The sequence below is a fragment of the Syngnathus scovelli genome, chromosome 2 (assembly GCF_024217435.2).
Source record: "Syngnathus scovelli strain Florida chromosome 2, RoL_Ssco_1.2, whole genome shotgun sequence".
Taxonomy (NCBI): domain Eukaryota; kingdom Metazoa; phylum Chordata; class Actinopteri; order Syngnathiformes; family Syngnathidae; genus Syngnathus; species Syngnathus scovelli.
The window spans coordinates 17,254,269-17,276,708 of record NC_090848.1 but is presented as its reverse complement, the minus strand read 5'-3'; the positions used below and the strand labels follow the sequence as shown (position 1 = coordinate 17,276,708).

General features: G+C 39.3%; 1 protein-coding gene across 4 annotated transcripts; it reads right to left on the bottom strand.

The window, feature by feature from the left end:
- Positions 1 to 404: 404 nt before the first annotated feature.
- Positions 405 to 13,439, bottom strand: LOC125988566 (carbohydrate sulfotransferase 11). Of its 4 annotated transcripts, none has more exons than XM_049753899.1 (5): positions 12,891 to 13,031; positions 12,033 to 12,123; positions 3,990 to 4,066; positions 3,625 to 3,789; positions 405 to 3,068 (listed from the first exon to the last, which is right to left on the bottom strand). In XM_049753899.1, exons 2-5 carry the CDS (start codon positions 12,115 to 12,117, stop codon positions 2,388 to 2,390), a joined length of 1,008 nt encoding a protein of 335 aa, XP_049609856.1. In that variant the 5' UTR covers positions 12,118 to 12,123; positions 12,891 to 13,031; the 3' UTR covers positions 405 to 2,387. The 4 variants fall into 4 exon arrangements, with proteins under 4 accessions (XP_049609856.1, XP_049609857.1, XP_049609855.1 ...); XM_049753900.1 differs by having other exon boundaries at positions 3,625 to 3,786; XM_049753898.2 differs by lacking the exon at positions 12,033 to 12,123 and having other exon boundaries at positions 3,625 to 3,786; positions 12,891 to 13,439.
- Positions 13,440 to 22,440: the final 9,001 nt, after the last annotated feature.

The following is a 22,440-nucleotide window of genomic DNA, read 5'->3' as shown; positions in this document are numbered from 1 at the left end:
CTGATTAGTCCCCATTTTATCAATACTTGTATTGATCTGCATATATGAATACGAATTGGTAATCTTATCCTGAAAAGCTGTACCCAAGCACTACCCCTTTTATACAACATCCTTTTTTTTGCTGTTCATGACTGCAAGCCTATGCAATGTTGATGTTGGTGGATTCCACCGCTTCATGTCCCCGGTGGGCCCTAACAAGGGAAGCTCTGACCCGAGCTGGGCTTCACTCAAGTTTCGACCACAGTCATGCCGTTGTTTATACAGTATTGCTGCCCAGTGCGAACGAAACAGGCGGCAATAGTGGAGGGATGGCAAGTTTACTGGAATTGGGCAATGACTGTAAGCTGAAATGAAAACCATTCAGATTGGTAAAACACTGTGAACTGAAAGAAACAAGTAGTCGGTTTGTAACAAATAAACTTTGGATTTTTATTTGGCATCGCTTTATGTGCAAAAAACAAGTAACAGACTATCTAATCCCTAGTCACTCAAACTCTGCATACAAAGTCTATTAATAGTAGGGGTGGGAGCAAATATAGACATTGTTAACCCTTGCAGTAAACTAGAATTATTATGGACATTGCAACAATCTTATCTCTAGTTGATTAATAGATGAAATGTAAATGTAATTTATTTACAATTTTTCTATAATGCAAAATGACAGCTTTTCGCTCTTTCAGTTACATAGATATTGTCATCAATCATAGGTGGTTTTCATCCAATGATGTTGCATAATCCATGTAATGTTGCTCTTGGTGGCAAAATATCTCAACGATATCAACTTGCATATTTCTCCCCCCTAGCTACTAAGACGACATACATCACTGTAAAACAATAAATATCTAATGCATCGATATGTATAATTTAACATTTTTCCAGATACCAGAGGAGCTTTGGACTGAATTTTCATGTTCACAGTTAGTACCTGCAAAAGGAGAACCAGCTCCACAAGAATAAGGCTTCACTCATTGGTCCCAGGCTCAAAGAGCCATGCTCGTTTCATGTAAGATACAGCTCCTTGCTGGTTGTTTAATCGATTATATCGATGCGTCATTCTTTTCAGGGGTTACACCCACCCCAAACTCCATGTGGCATTTTTCGGAAACACAGTGGAGCTTGTTTCATCAGTACTTTGGAAATGCGGCGTCAGACAAACATTCTGCTGCAAAATATATTTAAAGGCTAAAAGAAAGTTCGAACTACTGCTAAGAAACAGACATTAGCACAATTATTTCACATGGAGCCTGGCCAGTAGTCACTCATCACACTGAACATTGTCAAAGACATAGTGCACCTTTATATGTTGCAGAAGAAGCAGTCATGTAGCCACACACTGATCCACTTCAACGGTGAAGTGGCTTTTGTGATCAACTTCAGACAATATGCACGACAGCTCATGTAAAAGCATTACAAACTTCATCCGGGTTAAATCCAATCAAGTCAGTGTTTCACTTTTTACCCGACTACTTCTGGTGGTGTGTCTTCACAATAAGAGCGTCTGGAAGTTCACCAAACTTTACAGCAGCATGAAGTAACCTTTCCACAGTTGAATAATTACATGAAGGCCAGAAATACCTCTCCATTGCGCAAGCACCCACTCAGAGATTATTTGTTACATTGTAAATTGTAACAGGTCATGCCTATAGCCTCATTTTGTAGACAGGCTTGTTTTCCTTGTCTAAGAATGGACTCTATGTGGGATCTTGTGAACATCTTCATGAAAAAAGGTTCATTGTTAAGCCACACCATTAATTCATAGTGTTTAGTGACAGTTTTGTTGTTGGATACCATATTAATTCAGAAGGTAATATTTTTGTTAATTATCTATGAAAATGTACTAAGGGTTATATTCGGTGATGTCAAAATGAAGCTTCAAATTTGCTTTATGAACTAGTTGTATTTTTGACTCCTCTAGATGGCACTGTTGGTTTCTATAAAGGGGTATAAGAAATGACAAGTCAGTGTGCTTTCAGCCAAATGTTAAACTGAGTGTCCCATCTGGAGAAGTCAAAAAGTACAACTGATTCATGAAGCAAATTTAAGCTTCATTTTCCCATCACAGTATGTTTAAAAATCCATTTTCTCCAACTTTTTAATTATGTCATTGTACTTTACTTTGAATTAAATTGACCAGTGAAAAAAATCTATTATCAGAAATCAGACTTTTTTTTTTCCCCTTGCGTATAAACGATCAGGATTTTATTTTAAGGCTATATCGTGCAGCTCTTGATCAAGTAAATCTCACCAGAAAATTAAAAAATTCTCTGCATATGAGGCTCATCACACAGCAAGGAGGAGGAGGAGGAATCAGTCCACAGTGATGAAAAAGTGCAAATTCCCCAACCCAAAGAAAACTACATCTAAATTACAAGATCATGCCCCTCTCATCAAGTTCTCAGATACTCCGGAGTCGAGTAGTTGAAGAGCAAGAAGTCCATACGATAAAGGTTGAACAGTCTCTTCTGGTAAAAAGGACTAATGTGTTTAAAGAAGCGTGCCGCCATGTTACCATCCGTCCTGGTGCTTTTACTGGACGTTGGGAACTCAACCGTGTCCTCCACTCCCGCCAACGAAAGCACAGCATGGGCGTCTCGCTCCAGCGTCTCATACTTGCCCACCACGTCGTAGTGGATCATACACGGATGGCAAAGGGAGTGCACCCTCTCCCAATGCTCATTGAAAAGCTCCTCTCGTTGGGTCCGAGGGTCTACCAGATACTGGACAAACTCGTGGAAAGACACGTCATTCCCATTCTCCAGAGCCTCCGGGTCTGGGTTTTTCCGGTGCCGCCGGATGATCTTCGTCCCGTAGCGCTTGTGGAAAGCTGTGTTGTAGCTACGCGTGAACTTGTTGCGGTAAGCCGACACCAGGCGCTCAAAAGGCTCCCTCACGAAGATAAACTTGAGGTAACTGCGAAGGCGGCGGTTGATCTCGGGGGCCGAGAACTCGGACAGTGTGCGCAGGTTGCCTGCTACGTGGGCCTCATTGGCAGGGATAGCAAGGGGTTTGGTGTAACGGCCGTCGCTGGTGAGGACCATGAGGATGCGCTTCCAGTTGGTGCAGGCCACCTGGAAGGGAGGCCGCATTACATGACCCAGACATACCAGCATAACAATTTGTTTAATGCCATTTTAACTTCATCTTAGAACATTACGATTAAGAATATATGGATTACAGATGATTTGAATATGATAAGATATTCCTTTTCTGTACCACTGTGAGTGCAAAGGTTGATGCACAATTACCCCAAATTCTCCGTAAATTCCACTTACACCTCAGACAAAACTGATCTACTCCCTCAAATAAAAAGCTTGCTTGTGTTGAGATATGTGACTTCAACATGAAGCTTACTGCACCCATTGCAAAACTCTTCTTCATGTGTGTCTCTACATCTGTATCTTATTGCGCCCAGGTGGCCAAAGTGTACACACCGAAGGAGTGGCACAATGTCCACTGAAATGAAGCAAAAAAATGTGGCAAAACGTTCATTCTTTACGGTTTTCATTTCTGTATGCATTTATTATGTTACAATATTAGAGGCTTGTATTTTCATACAAGTGTTCTGCGTTACAAGCGTGGCCATGGAACGAATTAACTGTGTTCGGAAAGGTCATATTTACCAACCTTGGGTACATAGCAGTAAATGAGGTTGTGTTTGTCATCCACAATGAGGTGTTTAAGATCTTCTGGGGAAAGAACCTGCCGCTTCTTCGTATGACTCAGACAAGCCTGCTCCAGCAGCTCCCTGCGACCTTGAAGTGACTTCTGATCAGCCAACAGCTGCCGCTGCTTGAAGGACAAGGGTTAAAATAACATAAACAGGGGCAGTTATCAGTTGTGTTATGTCGTTGTTTTAATACCGCAGCAGAAGGATGACAAAAAATGTTAAGGTATAAAATGATTGGTTTTGGTGGGCTTGACAAATTTAGACAACAAAATGTACATTGTTCCAAACAGAAGCAAACTGTATTTGATGTGTGTGTTCTTACCTGGTCTCCACTATAGAGGGTCTGCAGTGGACTTCTCCTGCTTTTCTTTGGTGTGCTACTGGTCCCAACACTGGGTTCTGCAATCAGACATGTTTGGGTCATATTCTCAAGCTTGGTTTATGCCTGATGCGTGAACGCTGCTCGTGGATATATATCTTTGTTCCACCTTGATCTCCACTCTTCCCGCTGGCATTCTTTCTTGCTTTTATAAAAACAATATCTTAAGTTCGTCTAATTTTTTTTAATCACTGTGAAAATGGCAGGAAAGTCACAGGTATTAAAATTTTACTCTAGATGTGAGGTGGCCAGAGGGTGACCAGAATACCTCATTGCTCCGCCCCCAGGGTTGGCTCCTGCTCTGGTTTCTCCTCCATCACTTTTTAGGAACTTCATGTCCTATCCAATGCCTATTATGTAGACTTATTTAACCTTTAAGGGGGTCTTTTATTTTACATTCTATAAACAAATTTGCCAGTAGAACCAGTCCTTACAGAACTGATAGAAAAGTTGCAAATGTCCTGTGTTGTTTTTCATCTAAGCATTCTTCTTTTCACTGTCCCTTTTCCCACTCCCATCCCCCATCCATCCAAGACTGACTGTGGTATTGAGGTCTGGCTAAAAAAGCTGAGAAGTGATTAGTTTTGCACATGTGGCTGAAACAATGTATAGGTCTGCTTCACAACTTCACACAAAGCCTTCGTACGAGGAGGAGAATGGACTTCATGATTTATAACACGAGAAAAGTTCTCTAAAAAGCTCTTACAGGTATTAAAGGTAAAATCTACATTGGATGGCAGTCTTTACAGTATATGAGAACCTGGAATTTACTTGTGTACTGAATATTCACACAATTTGTTTCCCAAAGGAGAATCTGTATCAGAAAAAGCTCCCCTATGGTCTGGAGCCTTGAGCAGGAACAGACAACGCCTGGATTGAGGGCTTGAGTTGAAAAAAAAATAAAAATAAAATATATATATATATATTTTTTTTTATATATATGAATATGTGATTTAGAGCCTTAATAGTATGTCGTGGCAGCACAGAATGCAGCCTACTAGTGGAAAGTAAATACACATGACACGGTGTCTGTGAGACTGGGGAATCTCAATTTACAGTTTAGCGGTATATCTTTACCTTAACAAGTGACATCTTGTCTCATACACAAGGGCGTCGATAAAAAAAAAAAAAACGTATTTAATACCATTTAGACTGTCACTATTGAATCTTCATTCGAATAATTTATTCTATCGGTTATTCCATTCATATAACTGGATACAATTTCATTTGCGTTAAGGTGTATTTAAAAAGATATTTTCTACGATTACTGTTTATACATCAATTATTTTTGTTTATTTGGTATTATTTAGTGATTAAAAGAAACAAATAAAAATCAGTTAAGCAATATCACACAAGTAGGATTGATGGTCATTGCATTTCCAAAGTCAAATCATATCATTGCAAATGTCTTATTTTAGTTATACACAAAAGATAAATCGAATGATTGTTTTTCAAATCTGCCGATTTTTTTTTTTGACCACGATATATTTGGAGTGGAACAACATCGCTCATCGCTGGTTCAGAATTCACCACTCCCACCACATTCTTTAGGATTGCTCGGGAAAATGATACAAGTTAAGTTGATTGTACAATAAAACAAAACTACAGGCACACTCAAAATAAATGTATTACACCTTAAAGTTACAGCTCACATTTTAGCAGTTCCAAACCTTTCCTGTCACCATGTGACAGTACTCAGGATATGACTATGAGGAACTGAGACAGTAAATCCAATGAATACACAAAAATATAGTATATATTTATTTTTAAATTGCAACACCATCTCATGTGACTAGCAAAGGGATGGTCCATGTGTATTGGCTTGTACACTGCTTCTTGAACAAAGACTGTGCTGTGATTAATAATTGCAATAAATCAATGCATCAAATGTATCATGAATTCATAGTAACTCAGCAATTCATATGTAAATCATTATTTAGTTCTCAGATTTACAGCTTTCATAACTCATTGCTTTTCAAGTGCACAGGATGCATTTAATAGCTAGAGAACAAGGTAGGTCGCCAGCGGTTGATGGAAAGTCTGAAAGTCAAACAGGCCTGTAAATAAGAGTGAAAGAAGCCTGTGTCCACCAGATGTGTCTTTTTCTAGGCTGGCAGTGCTTGCAACCTCATTTGCAATGCACTTCCTTCAGCAATAATCACATTAGAAATGCCTACTTGCACCTCAGCTCGCCTTTGTTGTGAACACGGTTACTGAATTTGCTCCATAGTTAAAATGATTAACTCCGTGGTTTAAGATGACTTAATCCTCCTTCACACTGCTGATAATTACCTGAGGCCGCTTGCCGATGATGAGAATGTGAAGTATTGATAGATGGGCTTTTTTATTATTGTATGTTCAAGAAATGACCTGGCTTTGTCACTTGTGCAAGTTGTCAGAATGTGGGGCAGATAAGTGTCTTGTTAAAAAAGAAAGATCATTGATCCAACCCAATTATGGTGAATTTGATCAGGGTACAGGTCACATTCTAAGCCACACCGACGTGTGTGTGTGTCTGTGTGAATGTCATCCTATTTCAGTCATCAATATGACAACAGCGAGCATCCTAAAATTTTTAGAAATCAATTTATTGAGCACAATATTGTCATCATCATTTTACTTTTTAAATCATGCCACTGGCACAAACGCAGCTATGGAGGGGGCATAGGAACAATCAGTGGTGGGGATGGACACATGAGGTCCAAGGACAGATTCCAGTGGTCAGTAGTAATCACCAGCTCATTTTGGATGACTGGCACCTATTCATGTTATCTTTGCCCCTTCCATTCCCAATTCCAGTTCTTTGAGACTTTTGTGATTAAGGGCTATCGCAACAAACTTGACTTGCTGTAATGTCACTTCTACCTACACTGGAGTGCATCTGAATCTCACTTTGTTTAGCCTTGCCCTCCCTCTTCAATTAAATTCTTCCACTGATCGTGCACCACATTCCATCTGCAGCATGACATTCCTGTGTCTGTCTGATTTCCTCCACCAATGCTCTGTTCAGCTTGATACTGTCTGAGAGGGAAGTTTGGTGTCGAGTCTAATAAATTGGTACTCTTGGCATTCTTTTATGCATCTGTCTTTTGTTTTATTTAAGCAACATCATGTTTGTTTTGGTCACTACAATGTAGATTTGAAAATTCCATACCATAATCTCTTGTCTGCAATCTATTCACGTAAAAGGTTCATATTTTGTTTCTGTATAACCATCTTTTTCTCTATCATACGCTCTGACGCACCAGAAAGCCACAGCTTCCTCTCAAACCCAGGAAGTGAAGCAATGCAGGCGGTTGAAGCTGAGCCCCTACACAAACAGGCCAGTGTTCAGGGTCAGGGTTCAGTGTCTGTTAAGTGCTTAAAGTCTATGCAGTGGTATTAATATTTTATTCCTGAATAAACACGAGTCCACTTAGTCAACGTGACGTTATAAACAGTACAGCACGAGCTTAAAACAACTGGTGGGAGAAGGATGTTCGTTAATGTGTGGGCCAGTTCTTTAATCTTCAATCAGCACAAAATCAGGGTCCTGCTTTGTGAGTAAATTAGCTTCCCTGTTTAAAAATCTCTTCCTCTCAGTGATCAAGATAAAGAGCTGAGAACATTATGCGACATTGACTGAGTAAATATTTACTTTGAGAAGTAAAAAGCTTTCACTTACTAAATCCTCTTTTTAGCAAGGCCGTGTACAGCAGAAAAGTAATAGTCGACATATATTAAAAGTGAAAGTAGAAGCGTGTATGCATTCAGTGCTAGCTTGATATTTGTATTCGAGTACCAACCTGAAAGTATTTTAGATTTGGGGTTTAGCTAAGTAGAATGGGACACAGTCACGCTAGAACAGAAAGGTCCCCACAAATTTGGACACATTAATTGTTTAAAATGTCTTGGTATAATGAAGCATTAATATTCTTTAGAATCCAAATAGACCAGCTAAGCTGTGGTTGATTATTTCATCCAGCTCAAGTATACACGCAAAGTACATTTTGGTCCCGAAAAGGAAACTAAAGCCAAATAAGAAAAACAAGGAGCCTCCTTTACACGGACGGGGCAGACACATGAGCATGCTTAAGCGCGACACATGGTTGCAATTACACCGGCAAGATGATGTGAGTTTACAATAGGTGATATCCTTTGTAAGGTTGTGCAGACACTTGCTTTTAAAAGTTCCTTTTAATGATAGGGTATAAACTGGGATAGTTGTCCAGTACCAGGATGAAATATTTATATAATAAAGTTCCCTGCTGGTTTGTACTCAGACTGTGCTTGAGGCAGGCTGACTGCATTTACACAGGGTATCACGTTGAGACAGGACACTTGACTTTGCCACTTATTTCTGGTCATTCTGCTTTTTGTTTTTTATTATGTAAGGTGGCAGTAACTGGCCAGTGGAACGATTGCACCCATTGTCTGATATGCTTAGATATTGAGCACCTGTCTATGTCTTTCAGCTGTGTTGGGGGCAAAAGAAATTCAGCATGCCTGAAAAAAGCTCGTGGAATTCACACTGGTTATATAAATCACTTTTAGTCAAGTGTCATGAAGCAATTTTATGCGTTGTCTAGTGTAAGTTAGCCCTTAGCCGTTTGATTATACAAGTACTGGACTTTCATATGGCTCGAAACTGCAATACACTAGGGCGGAACAATATAGGAGGAAAGAATATCATTGTGACATTTCCACATGCAAGATGTGCAATAAATTGAAATGGTGTGGAATTGTATTTATGTTTAGCTTCAGAGAGCATTTGGAGGAATAGTGTTGTCACAATACCAAGATTTTGGCTTCGATACTAAACTTGCATAGAGTACCTCGATACTGGTACCAAAACGGTACTTTGAAGAAGATTTGAAAATATTGCAAGAATAAAACTGACGAGCTTTATTTTCTTTTATTATTATTATTAATTCAAAATGTTAGAATATGCTTCATCAGAAAATAACATTTTAAAGCAATACTTGTTAACACATAAGCAAAGATAAACATTGTTAAACACCATTGAGCAGAAAAATAAGTCCTGACCTATTAAAGTGATGTCTACCCTAATGTAGTGTTGAGCAGGTGAATGATAAAAGGTCGAGCACAGGTCTTACAGACTTACACATTTCTGGTTACGTGTCCAGTTCCAAATAAGTGTGTGTCTCTTTCATGCCTACAGTAAGTGTGAGCTAAAATTAGCTGTGGTGGACTGACTCACTCAGAAGGCCTTAATGTCTTCAGCTTAAAGCTGTGAGGAGGAATCCATCACTGTCACAACTCAGGAGAACCAACTTTACCTCTTTGAGTCAACTGTGGCACTGTGGTGAGAAACTTGTCTGGTCCTGACTTTTTATAAACGGGATGCACTGTAGACTTATGGTGATTCCGATGGAGCTGTTAGCAAATTAGCACATAGGAATGGGTTTGACTTTAGTAAACACTCACGACTTTGCTTTGTTTTCCACAAGTGCATACACAGCAAATTGCAGTGCTTCACACTGTGATGATACTTGGCAGGGTCGCAAACTCAATTGACACACTGCACAACTACGTGACACGTGAGTTGCTGACTCCGTTTAGTCAAATAAAAAAACTCGAGTGGTACACTTTTTCTTCTGCACCTTTTCATTTATTGTTTTAGCATTTGATAAAGATATTAAACTAGAGTTTCATTCAGTGGAGCACAAAGACACTAAGACTGGACTGTTATTTGTCAAGCCTTTTAAGTTTGCAATCTACTTTGATTCACAGAGAATGACAAAGATAAGGGTGGTGCATTCATGCTTCTCAAAAGTTTCATTGGTTTGAATGAAAATGAATAAACATCTATACTTGGACCCATATCCAGATCCTGAACATATGCACCAGTCACCCTCAAAACGTTTTGTGAAAATCCATAGTTTTATAATAGTTCAGCAAGGACAATAATATATTTGTATTATTAATGAATTTAAAAATGACTGCTGTGAAAAATGGTCTTACACCTTTGTTGGTTCAAGGTCACCAATGTTTGCAAAATGTTTGCCAGTTGTTCGCTAACTTTTTTTAGTGATTTTGTTTTTCTGCAAGGAAATATTGAACATGTTTAAAAAAATGCAATGACAACACAATTGTGACAAGAAAACTTACAGGCAAACGTCTGCCAACAGTTTGGCAAACATTTGCTACCTTTTATGAACCCTGTCAAATCTTGCTGAGATTGCAACATTCACTGCATTTGAAAACACTCGCAATAGTTCGCCCCTCAGTGGGATAGGGGCTTTACAAAAAATTAACAACAAAAGTCCGAAGTGGGCACCATGCATTGCAGCGTGAACGTAGCCTTTGAGTGATCATGTAAGGAGTTAAACCCATGACCCCATCTATTACCAGTTTCATTTTCAAGCTCAGTTATGTTTTTCCTGATTGACTGTCGCACGAAATTCTTGTCTGAGCGGATCAGCCACCACCCGAGACACATTGGTAGACTGACATTTATAGACAAAATAACCATTAAAGCAATAACGATGACAAGACTGATGAGTTTATATTGGCACAATGGATAGAGCTTGTATTTCTTTCCTGAGAGCCACCCTGAGGGTGTTGCCACAGGAAGTCAGACAATGAATGCAAAACAATAATGTGCAACAAGCTTCCTGAACAGCAATGCAGGATGTACAGTATGGCTCAGCCAGATAATTGGCTTTCCTAAGATAAATCAGTTGTCATGGTGATGATGATCCGAGCGCATTCTGAAGTGCAAAAGTGTATTTCTTTAATGTGTATGTTGTATGTCCATGTTTAAAACCGGAGAGTAACTCAGTGATTTTTTTTTACCCCATTAATTTTTTTCTTCATAAAACGTTTGCAACAGTGACTATCACATCAAAAATAAAAATAAAGCTGACTTTGACTTTGAAACAGAAAGCAGACACGTTTTTTCCTTGTACAGTCAGATCTGGACAAGAAAAAAAATGACAGCTTGTGCGTTGACATTCATCATGAACTTCACTGGGCCTAAAGTTGCTACTGGTGAGCCTGTGCAGCAAGCCCAGACAGGACAAGCAGCATGCGTGATGTTGCGTGGGCACTGTAGGCTATTCAGGTGTGTTGCTTCATGTGTGAAATGCTGTTCAAATTCAGAATGCATATTGTGTGACAGTGGTTGACTTAACATGTCCGCTGTGATTAAAATTAAAATGGGAATTTCAGTCATAACATTTTATATTCTGTACTGTAGACTGACTTTTAAAATTATTCTATAGGATAAATGTTAAGAAAATAACACTTTGCTACAAGTAGTCAGTGTACACGCCAAAGTGAATAGGTCCAAGTTCGTCATTTTCATGTGACATGTTAGTTTTACAAGGTCTCGGGTTACGGGGAGATGGTGTGTTAAATTTGATGTTATCCTTTTAACACTCTCTCATGCTGCTCACTGGAAGTTCAAAGTAGCACCTTGTCGCAAAATAGAAACGGAAAAAAAAATGAACAGTTGCTTTAGGAGCTCTATTGAAGCCTGCCCACACCCTGAAACTGAGCTGCAACACTGTGGCCCGAGAACATACAGTGGGTTTAACAGGACCGCTTCTGCTCAGAACAGGCGTGCTCAGCATCATATCCAGGTGGTCTTGTCAGCCTCTTTGTGCTCAGACCACACAATGCACAATGTATCAAACTGATCAAGCATGGCTGTCGTCCAACAAGGAAGCCTCTTCTAATGATGATGCACAAGAAAGCATAGTTGAAGATAAACATGGATTAAGACATGGATTATGGGAACAATGTTTTATGCTCTGATGAGACCAAGACAGTATTCCAGCATGGTAACAAAAACTGAAGGTAAAGGCCAACTGGCCAACACTGTCACCAAACTTAAACCCTACAGAGCGTCTGTCGGGCACCCTCAGATGGAAGCTCGAGGAGCACAAGGTTTATAAGATCCACAAGCTCTACAGTCAATGGGGGGAAATTTTGTCCAGGCTCACATGCTTGCTTAGCACCAATCAATCAGAGCCTACTTACTGAGGCTTTGTCTTTTGGTACTGATTCCTCTCCCAGAGAAATCTGTTGTTCCATAGGGAAGTAATATCTGCCTTCTAAAGTCCATGATGGCCTAAGCCCAGGAAACAAAAGAGGGGAGGGGGACACAGAGGAATGCAGGGGGTCTCAAAGGTTTTCACTTTCCACATTGCTCTTATTCATACTTGATGCACATTCATTCCATTTCACATACACTTCATTTAAACTACCCTCTGCAGATTGACCACATCCTATTGAAAGTCAATCACAACACTATCTTAAAAACATGACACAAGACAGTGAACCGCCCCGATTCCCCTAGTAAATGCACAAATCTTAATGGTACAATATGAAGTCATATGCAAGATAAAAGAAGTCCAAACTACGATTGCATAACCTTGATAGAGGTCTCCTATCAAATAAGAGTTTAAGTACAATATTTAGACTTGTTCTTTGGCATATGTACAACGTACAAATGCATACATGCCTTTTGTGCACTGGCTCATATGCAACTCCATCTGTACTTATATTATTACCACGAGTAATATTGTCATACTTCAATATCAGAATAAATAGTTCATGATACAGCTTTTCTGTCAATTCATATAGCAGACAAAAGATACGATATTTTACTCCTAATACAACATCTTACTAAGGAAATATAACTTTAATACTCTGACATGAATTGTAAACTATCCGATGTTAGCTTAAATGATTTGCCTCAAAAGCCTTCGTTCGTTCTTTTCTTCTTTTTTTACTTTCCTACTCGATCGCAAGGCGACGATTCGTTGTTGTTGCATTGAGTGTGAGAATAAGACAAGAAAGTTCTATTCCGAATAAAAGTGTCTGGGGCTGACTTACCAGGCTTGCCGATACTCTGGAAGTAAAGCACTAGGACCAGGAGAGATCCCAGGCACGTCGCCAGAAACAAGCGTCCTCCTCGGGGCATCCTCATTCTGACGCCCGACCGGCTCAGCTGCTGGCTGACCCCTCGCCGCTGTCCACCGGCATTGGCCCCGTTCATAAAAAGAGGGCGCAACTCGCCGAGGAACCGGCAGCCTTTCGGGGAATGAAATGGTGCGAAGAACGTCTACGAGCGGCCATCCGAGACAAATGTGGGCATCGCTTTTTAACTGTTGAGCCTCCAGTGTGGGACATGAGTGACTCACCCACCCGCTGACGCTGTGCCGATGTCAAAGACGTCAAGCTAAACCCCCTTTTCAGAAGACATCGGTTTACTAGTGTGATGAACCCGAATGGTTAGAAGCACAACCCTTCTTCGTATCCACAATTTCAAACGCCGAATCAGAACTTTGAGTAGTTTGTCCAAGTGTTACGAACTTCTTCTTCGCCAAAGATGGAGGGGCTCAGGGAGTTGACGTCACAGCAAATGTTGCGCGTAACGCCCCTTTAGGAAACTTTCTGTTCTTTGCAAGTCTCATTGCACCGAATAATATTAGCTTACTGATACACAAGTGTCCAAACAACCCTTACCCCCCCCCCCCCCCCCTATTCAGTGTGTCTTTATTATATACAGTTGTGTAATTTCGTTTTTCATAACCAGAAAGAAATTAGGCAGGACCCTCGAGGCTGAATGAACCCAATTTGTTTCCGTTGACCGCTACTAAATTTGACTTTATAGGGACAAAAAAAGTCCACCAAATTCCAAGGTCCCACACTGACCATGATAAGATCTCGATCAAATTTGCAAGCAGTTTAGTAACTTTTTTCTTTTCAACATCCAACTAATGTTGACAAAATATGAAAAAAAGTTAAAAAAGAAAAGATAATATTAACAAGAACAACAACAGGATAACCCTAGAGGTGCTATTTTTGTGACCAACATAGCCCTCAGAGGCGGTATAATGTAACTGAGGCGTGAGGTCGGGTAATTTCGCAGACAAGAGCATGCAGGGGGATCTGCAAGAGGAAGGTCTGCGCCTCTGTGGGAGTGATCACAGTTGACTTCAAGCATAGCCAAATATAATGATGCTGACAATAATACACTTCCCAGATGTATGACAAAAAGGACAATCTAAATATGGACAAAATACTGTAAGCGCTGACCCATGAATAGCAAAAAAATCTATGTGTAATCGATATCCATTGAAATGCATTTGTTCCATGGCAAATGGAGGTGCCCCCTACCAAAATAAGCACGCCCTCCCCTTAGAAAAAATCGGGAGCGGGGGGGATACGTCACTAAAGGTTGTGATGTCGAAGTCTAATTTGCCAGTTGTTTTCCAAATAGAGATGAAACGCTGTCAGGCACGCCCAGAGTGTGAGCGTAAACGCACGAGACTGACTGTCCCCTTTGTGTTGAAAGCAAGTGTGGTTCTCCTGACCCACATCTAATTATGTAAATATGGCAACCCGCAACAGCTGTGTGAATGCACACTTCAGACATAGCAATGTCCCGCTTTGGTGAGTTCTGTCTGAAAGGGACAGTTGTACTATTAACTGTGGCAGAGGAAAAAAGAAATCTATTTTTACATGGCGTACTGGTGAAACTTTACAACTACAGTAAGCGATGTATATCGACTCCTCCTGTATGCTTTGTTTATTAAAGTATCTTATGAATACCACATATAATTTGTGATTCATAAATTTCACAACATAAATACCATCGTAACCATAACGTACACGGTGACGTAATCGTAGTAGAGACAGAAAGAGAAAGATGCATGTCAGCCACGTTCTTAAGACACTTCCAGAAGGAAAGTCATATCTCATATCTCAAGTTTCATATCTCATCACCTAACCGGCATGATGCATACTGAGCACTTCATTAAATAACTGTAATCCTAAGTAACAATCTAAGCCCTTTAATTGTCCTCAGCAATATTTTGTGACCACACTACAAATGTTAGACATCGTTTGCCCAGTCTTTGCGCTTTGTTTACGGTATTTTGATTTGTAGTGATAATGAGGAAAATTCCAAGACTATGATCATGTAAAACAAAAAAAACAAACAAAAAAAAACATGTGCACATTGACATAGAAAGGTGGTTTGGACATGATTCCAGCCCGGGAGTATGCCCTGTATGACTGTTAGAAGATTATTTGTCATCTCTACAATCAAAAGAATTAAATTTTATTTATAATAAGGTCAGAAGTCAAGTAAAAATAGGGAGGTCTTAGCAAGCCGATACTAGTGACGTGATTCCGTATCAAGACATGTAATGAGGAGCCTTTAAGTCATTTGTGAGTGATGGAATTTTCGGCTGGTAATGTGCAGTTTCTCCTGTGGGATGCACAGGTTGTACGCAGCAGTTAGCGGTTCACTCCAGCACAACCCTCTGATCTCATATGGTTTTCTATTTGTGGTTCCGGGATGGGCCGAGATGGCTGGCCCAGTGTTTAGACCCGACCGGCAAAGCTGGAGGACAATGATAGGGCCTTCAAACATACTGACTAACATGAAGGGAGTCTTTCCCGTAAATGAAACAAAACTATTTTTAAATCTCAGCGTTTAATCACAAGCCTGTGACTCCAGGCTGTAATACACTGACTGCATCATATCAAAAGGTCTCAAATGAGTAAACTGTAATTGTAGATAATTCATATAAGAACTTCTTTAAAAGTCTTCAGAAAAGGCATTTGAAAAAGAAATGACAATGGCCCTGCCCTGCTCTGACAGTGTCAAAGTAAGAGCAAGAAGAAAGTACACACACATTTATGACTCTTCTATTCTGTTAATACTGTTTTTTTAGTCTGTTACACTGCTAAAAATTTAATCATATAAATTCACTTAATTCACTGATGTTGCACTACATTTCACCTTCTTTTGCACCCCTTGCATTTTATTATACATGGTGTTATGCTTAACAAACACAAGCAAACGTATTGTTGGACTGATGTAATAAATGACAGAAAATAGTTAGAATAGTGATGACATGCTATGCCAGCCTTCTTAAATAGCCAGCCTTCTTGAATTGGTGAATCACTCCAACAAGGTGCTAAGAGATGACCTCAACTTTTTTACAGCCATGTTCATGTTGCGATGATGCTAGATTTGAAACTTTTCACACGTGTACATCAAACAATGCAAGTTACATCAATGAGGTCAGGCGGAAAACATTTTACAAACGCCTTTGGTAACCAAGATCCTTTATAACCACAGCTGGCTATTAAGTGAACAAAACTAGGATATTACGTACACGTGAAACCATACAACTTTTTTAGAAGAATATTGCCACATGGTACTAGATTTTTGTTTTATTGTGGTCGATGAAGTGTACCGTACATTGTATTGGTAGATGATAATCCGAGACGCAGGTCTCCATTTTTACCGCATGAGGGCAGCATCGTCCACAATAAACAAAACTGTTTAATGTTGTTCAATGTAATATATATATATATATATATATATATATATATATATATATATATATATATATATATATATATATATATATATATATATATATATATATACAACTGTTCTGTTTGTTTGTCCGTGGAAGCATGTAATTGTAATTGCTCCAATTACAGGTTTTATTGTTTAACAATAACAACAAATGCATGGCTTTGTTTTTGCCTGTTTGACTGGCTATCACCTGTTGTTTATTTTTATTTTTTTTAATGCTGATAAATTATATTCCTGACCTGCTTTGTACCATTTATGTCCTTATGATGGCGCCATTTCTTCAGGTGCTGTAAACCACCTGTAGTCCAATAAGTCAAGCCTCGGCGCAGGAAAAAAAAAAAAAAAAAACACTCTTCTGACTTGTGCCTAGTAATATTGGGAGTTAACCTCCAACCAGACTTCAGCATTCATAATCACATGGTGCAACGGACACTAGCTGAGCCGTTTGATGTGCATGAAACAGACTCTGGAAGCGGGTATCATTATTTGAGATTTAATAGTGTGCCAGTGAGAGAGAAAACACACTATCAAAGCATGTCTGCACTCCTTTGTAATGGAAACATTGGATGGAGCTGCATGAGAACAGACATGTCACAATTCGCAAATATAATTGAGTTGACGGGCATAGTGTCTCACCCAAAAAATGAAAAGAAAAGAACCTAATGGAATAATGTCAATACATACAGGTGCATTTAATTGGAAAATGGTGGGAAACATATTTCAAGTTATTTCAAAAAGTAATTACGTAATGCCACTTAAAAAGCCAAATATCACCATCTGAAGGAACAGTAATTGATTTCTAATACAGAAATTAGTTGCAAATTCTTCTTCTTCGTCTGCTCAATGAACATATGCAATGAAGAAGACTCACTTTTTAAATTGAATTACTGGATTAAATGAACTTCACAACGACATTCAGATTTATTGAGATGTGTGTGATGTAATTAAACACTGGATAGCAATTTCCAGATTTTAACGGTTCATTTTTTGCCCATTTATCATGCTGCTGATCTGAATCATCATTTGATTTCCATTCTATGACTACAGTGAAATAGTTGTGTCTCAAATATGGACAAAAATATTGCATAACAGATACAAGAATCATATAAGATTACAACCAAAACAACCAATAAAAGCCCACTGTTGGTGTGATAAATGCATCATGTCAAAATTATTTGATGACTTTTTTTTATCTGGAATCTAGTCAATTTGGGATAATTCCTGAATGTCCGATTCATGCCTTCAGATGCAGACATGTTTGCAATATGCTGCAATCTCATTTGACATCGGGCATTAAGGTAGCTCAAATTCAACTTTTCATTCAGGTTCCATTGTACTTAATTTACAAAGTTTGCCTGGCTTCCTGCGTGGAGCCTAAGATGAGGGAATTCATGTTGAAATTCACATTGGTGCAAAGAAAGGATGGACAAGGCTATCTTGGCGCCTCAACTTGTCGGAATGAACAAGATCCAGAAGAGAGAGCAATGAAGATAAGAACATACTGGCAAAAGAAGTGGAACCTTCAGCTTGTTTAAAACTCTCCTCTTATCTGATTGCCTTGCACCGAGTGTGACCTCTTTTGAAACACTCCCCTTTCAGCAGCAGAAGGAACATTGAGATTATGGAGGGTTATGAGAAGCCAGATCGTGCCCTTTTCAATCTCAAGTGGACATTCAGAGGTCGCATTGAACGTATTTGGGTAGTGGGCTTAAGGATATCGAAACAATGCAGGGTTCACCACTTTAATTTAGGTTGTGTTGCAGTTTTGATGAGTACCATGGTGTCTAATGGTTACCATGTCTGCCTGACAATCAAGAGGTCTTAGGTTCATATATCGACATTTGTCTTCACTACCAAATACACAGTTTTTTTTCCCCTTTCTTTTTTCCATTTAGTATCAGGTCAATACATTTCAAAGTGATGCGATAGCTCAAGGTTGTTCTGCAACCGATTCATTGTCAATGAATCGGTTGCTATTGAATTCTTGGTTATTCATGAGCCTTAAGGCAAACAAGGAATGAGGTTTCAGTTTAAAAGCTATTCATACTTTGGGGAGCGCCTGTCTCTGAAGAAACTGCTTCAATTTCTATTCCAAGTGCTGAATTATCCGCAATGATTACTCATGTAAGAAGAAAATTATCTGCGAAAAATGTAATAAACATATTAGTAGTTACTGGACAGCATGGTGACGTTGTGGTTAGGACGTCACCGCTGGAAAATCAACGAGGTGTTTGCGGTTCATAACTATATTAGTTTAGGCCTCTCTGGCACACATAATTTGATAGGTGACTTGAGGTAGGTCATCGTATCGCAGTGACCTCTCTTGCTATTGCTCTTTAGCGCGCTTATTAGTTGAATCCAGTCAAAAACTTGGAGTCGCAAATTGATGCATGGGCTAGACTCTAGCCCCTAGAGGTAAAGTCAGCCCTTATCTTGGGCAAGGCAGACCTTCCGTATCTGGCAGAAAATGATTCACAGCCGATTAGCAGTCTTCTTGGCATTCATCCTACTGTGGAATCAAAAGGTATACAACTCCTTTATTTCATTATTTAATGTATGTTAGGTGAGCAGAACCTGCGTATGACGCAATACCTGTAAGTCCGCTCTCGACTGCGTTTGGCTGGGTGAGGTTGAAAAAGTGATAGAAACTAGAAACATCTCTGCATTCTGATGGGGTCCCGTACATTTCTTACGTTCTGATCAAGGTCTCTCACGTCCCAGATGACGCACACAATGTCATGATTGACTTCAGCTCAATCGTGATTTGGTTGAGAAAAGCAATAGAGAAAATGAATTGATATGGCTCGGAATGATCTTATTACAGTAATTGTATGACACATCTACGTATATTGCTTGTGTGTGCATGACTAACTGTGCTGGGTGAAGCGTGTCTATTGTGAGTAGGAATCAAAGCAACCAAACTGGCTAACTACTGAAACTAAGCATCATGTTGCCTCAAACACGGATTGCCTTTTTTCACTACGCTCTGAAAGACTAACACGAGAAGCTAATCTGTCAAGGTGCAAAAACAAAGTCTTTTCAGTCAGAATAAAAGACAGCAAGCAGGAGCAAGATGAAAATATAAAACACGTAAAAAGGAGCTTGATGTAAACTAAGTCCACTCGATACAAAATAATTTTGAATCAGTGCCACTGTTTATTCAAGCTGTTATGGTGAAGGAACTGGGATTCGAGGTCTTGTAGCTTGGCAGGCGGGAATGGTGAAGCCACCTGGGAAGTGTGGTGATCCTCCAGAGATTCTCCAGTTTTACTGCCAGAGAGATGACACATATATTAAAATATTCATTTTTTTAATGTCTAGGTTTAATCGAGCAAGACATTGCCATTTGTTGAGCCTCTGTGTTTTATAATGATCAATTTACATAAGAAAATTAAAGTATTTTGGACATGGGTACAAAAATAGACAACCAGGTGTCTTTAAGAGGAGCGTGTCGGTGGAATGTAGTTACTACATGCTCAACTCAAATCCATAAATTGCAAGCTGTAGCTCAGGTTTTTGATGTATACTTAAAGAAAAAGAAAATAACAATCATAAACAAATACCATCAACATTGCTTTTAGTCAACAAGCTTCAATTCCAAGTCTCGGTTGACTAATCTTGTGATCAAAATATTACATGCGTGTGACGAGCAGTTCAACTTCTGCCATGCCTTCACAATGGGGGCTTGGCTACTGGAGTAACAACATTGCAAAAAATATCCAATGTGTGTTGTATACACAAGTCCTCTGTGATTGCATTCACTAGAGAACAAACAAACCCGTCATGCAGAGATGCACACGCATCCACATCACACGCAGGTCTTCTGAGACACAATTACACGGAAATAAACGAATTAAATAGTCCCCAATGTAAATATGAATGCGATGCATGCTCCATTAGTGCCGTCATGGAGTCTCAGTTGATTTTTGAACCCTGCCAGTTGTGCTTGTTTGTTTGTTTGTTTGTGGTAGTGACGAAAGCCAGCTCTATGTGGTTACCAAGGTCCAGACCTCTAATTTTTCATGGACAGACTTGTATTTGCAGTATGTAGGTGATTGGACACATTGACATTTTCATTATGTGTGTATCTAAATCAGGGGTTTTCAACTGTTTTTTCCAAGGGACCAAGAAGCAACTTGGAGACCACTGCTTTGGTGGAATATTATATTATTTAGCACTGAAGGAGGCTAGACCTATACAGGGTATTTATTTGCACCGGCCAACGGCTGACAATCCCTGATATATATCATTGAAAATTTATACCATAGCTGATATTAAATGGTGGTAATAAAACGACCAAATGAGGACAAACATGACTCAGTCTTTATCCTCCTAATCTGACCCTCCAACAAGACGCACACAAATACTGATCATGTGATGAAAAACTTTCTATCAGGAGAGATTCCAGACCTTATGTGACGAATCTTGTTATCCCACATGCTCGCAATGTCCAATTGTACGGTCATGAAAACAAAAAGCCTTGATGAGGCATTGCGTCAAACCTGGTTCTGGTCTTTTTGCATACGCCCATACATTCTTACCTATAGACATGTACGGTGAATGAGTGTTCAGGTATATACTGCAAGTGAATGAACAAGATGCATGTAACAGTCCTGTGATTTGGTCATTCAGGTCCACAGGATCCACATTTTGCACAAAAGTAACACTTCTGCTCATCACTTTGTGTTGATAGCTCCAACACTCAAAGCAAGCAGGAGAATTACACTCTGGATCAATATGGTGTTTGACTACTAGTCTCTCCTGGGCAATAATGCTGGATGTAAAGTGCATTGTCAAATTGATCGTTAATGTTGAGTGCTATAACGTGGCAGGAGTGGAAAGAAAAAAATTATACCCGCAGAGATAATGTGAGAGACAGTAAAGAAAGAGTAGCTCAAGGAATTTTTAAGCAAAAGAGCGTATGAAAGACTGAGAAGAGCCGTTAGTTCATGGCTAGTGAGGCGTTCAAATCAGAATCAAATTTAAAAATCGATGAGCCAATCAGAGTGATGGACTGGATGTGCCATTAAATTAACAGCCAGATGTTTTAAAAAATATGGTAAAAAAATAAAATAAAATTCATCAGCAGTCTTTATACACACATATTTGCCCTTAAAGAACAATCTTTCCAGCAATTTAGAGAAAGCCTATTGACCATAAATTACCCCAGTTGTAGCTTGTCAGTCTGATTCTCAACTGAAACAGTATGTGTTATCGGGAGAAGCCTAAAGAGAATTAGAAAGTTATCAACCATGACAACAAACTGTGACAGCCTTCAACAATGTATGCTTAGTTCTGGGTACAATTATTTCACGCTGAGTTTTTATTTCTCTTTAGGGTCCTATCTTGGTGTGTAGGGGCTAATTGTACAAACCCCAATTCCAATGAATTTGGGAGGTTGGACAACACATATATGAAAGACAATAATTTGCATATCCTTTTCAAACTATATTCAGTTGAATACAAAGAAAAAAAACATATATTTATTAATTAATTAATTTATTTAAATATTCATCTATTTGGAATTTGATGCCTGCACAAAAACTGGTCCAGGCACAGAGAGATGTTTACTACTGTTGTATATTACCTTTCCTTTTAACAATACTCTGTATGTGTTTGGTAACTGAGGATGCTAAATGTTGAAGCTTTGTTGCTTGCTTGCTTGCTTGCTCAAAATAAAACTTCAGCAGCTTAACATTCTGAGATCGAATGAGCACAAACATTAAAACTATCTGATGTACTGTAGGAGTTTTTGTACATTAGTAGTGCAGGTTTTATTTACCCATGCCTGCATGATCGTGCATGCGGCAATGTAAAAGCAAAAAAAAAAACCCCTCACTGATTCCAAAGAGCCTTACCTTTTTGCGTTCAGCATCACAAAGTGCACTTAGTGGCCTCTGTCATTTTCTATCCCTGTCCTCGGCTCTGCAAGGGTTTTATTATGATGAGCAATAGTCCTTCTCGCTCTCATGCCCATTCTACAGTCGGTGGTCTTTCATCTTCAATATGCTTCCCCTCCTCCTCCCTTATCGCCATCCCTGC

Coding starts and splice junctions, on each gene's coding strand:
- LOC125988566 (XM_049753897.2), bottom strand. CDS start 13,053: ATGAACGGGGCCAATGCCGGTGGACAGCGGCGAGGGGTCAGCCAGCAG. Junction 4,067..12,890: donor CCAGAGTATCGGCAAGCCTG/GTAAGTCAGCCC, acceptor GTCTGATTGCAG/AACCCAGTGTTGGGACCAGT. Junction 3,069..3,624: donor TTTACTGCTATGTACCCAAG/GTTGGTAAATAT, acceptor CCTCCCTTCCAG/GTGGCCTGCACCAACTGGAA.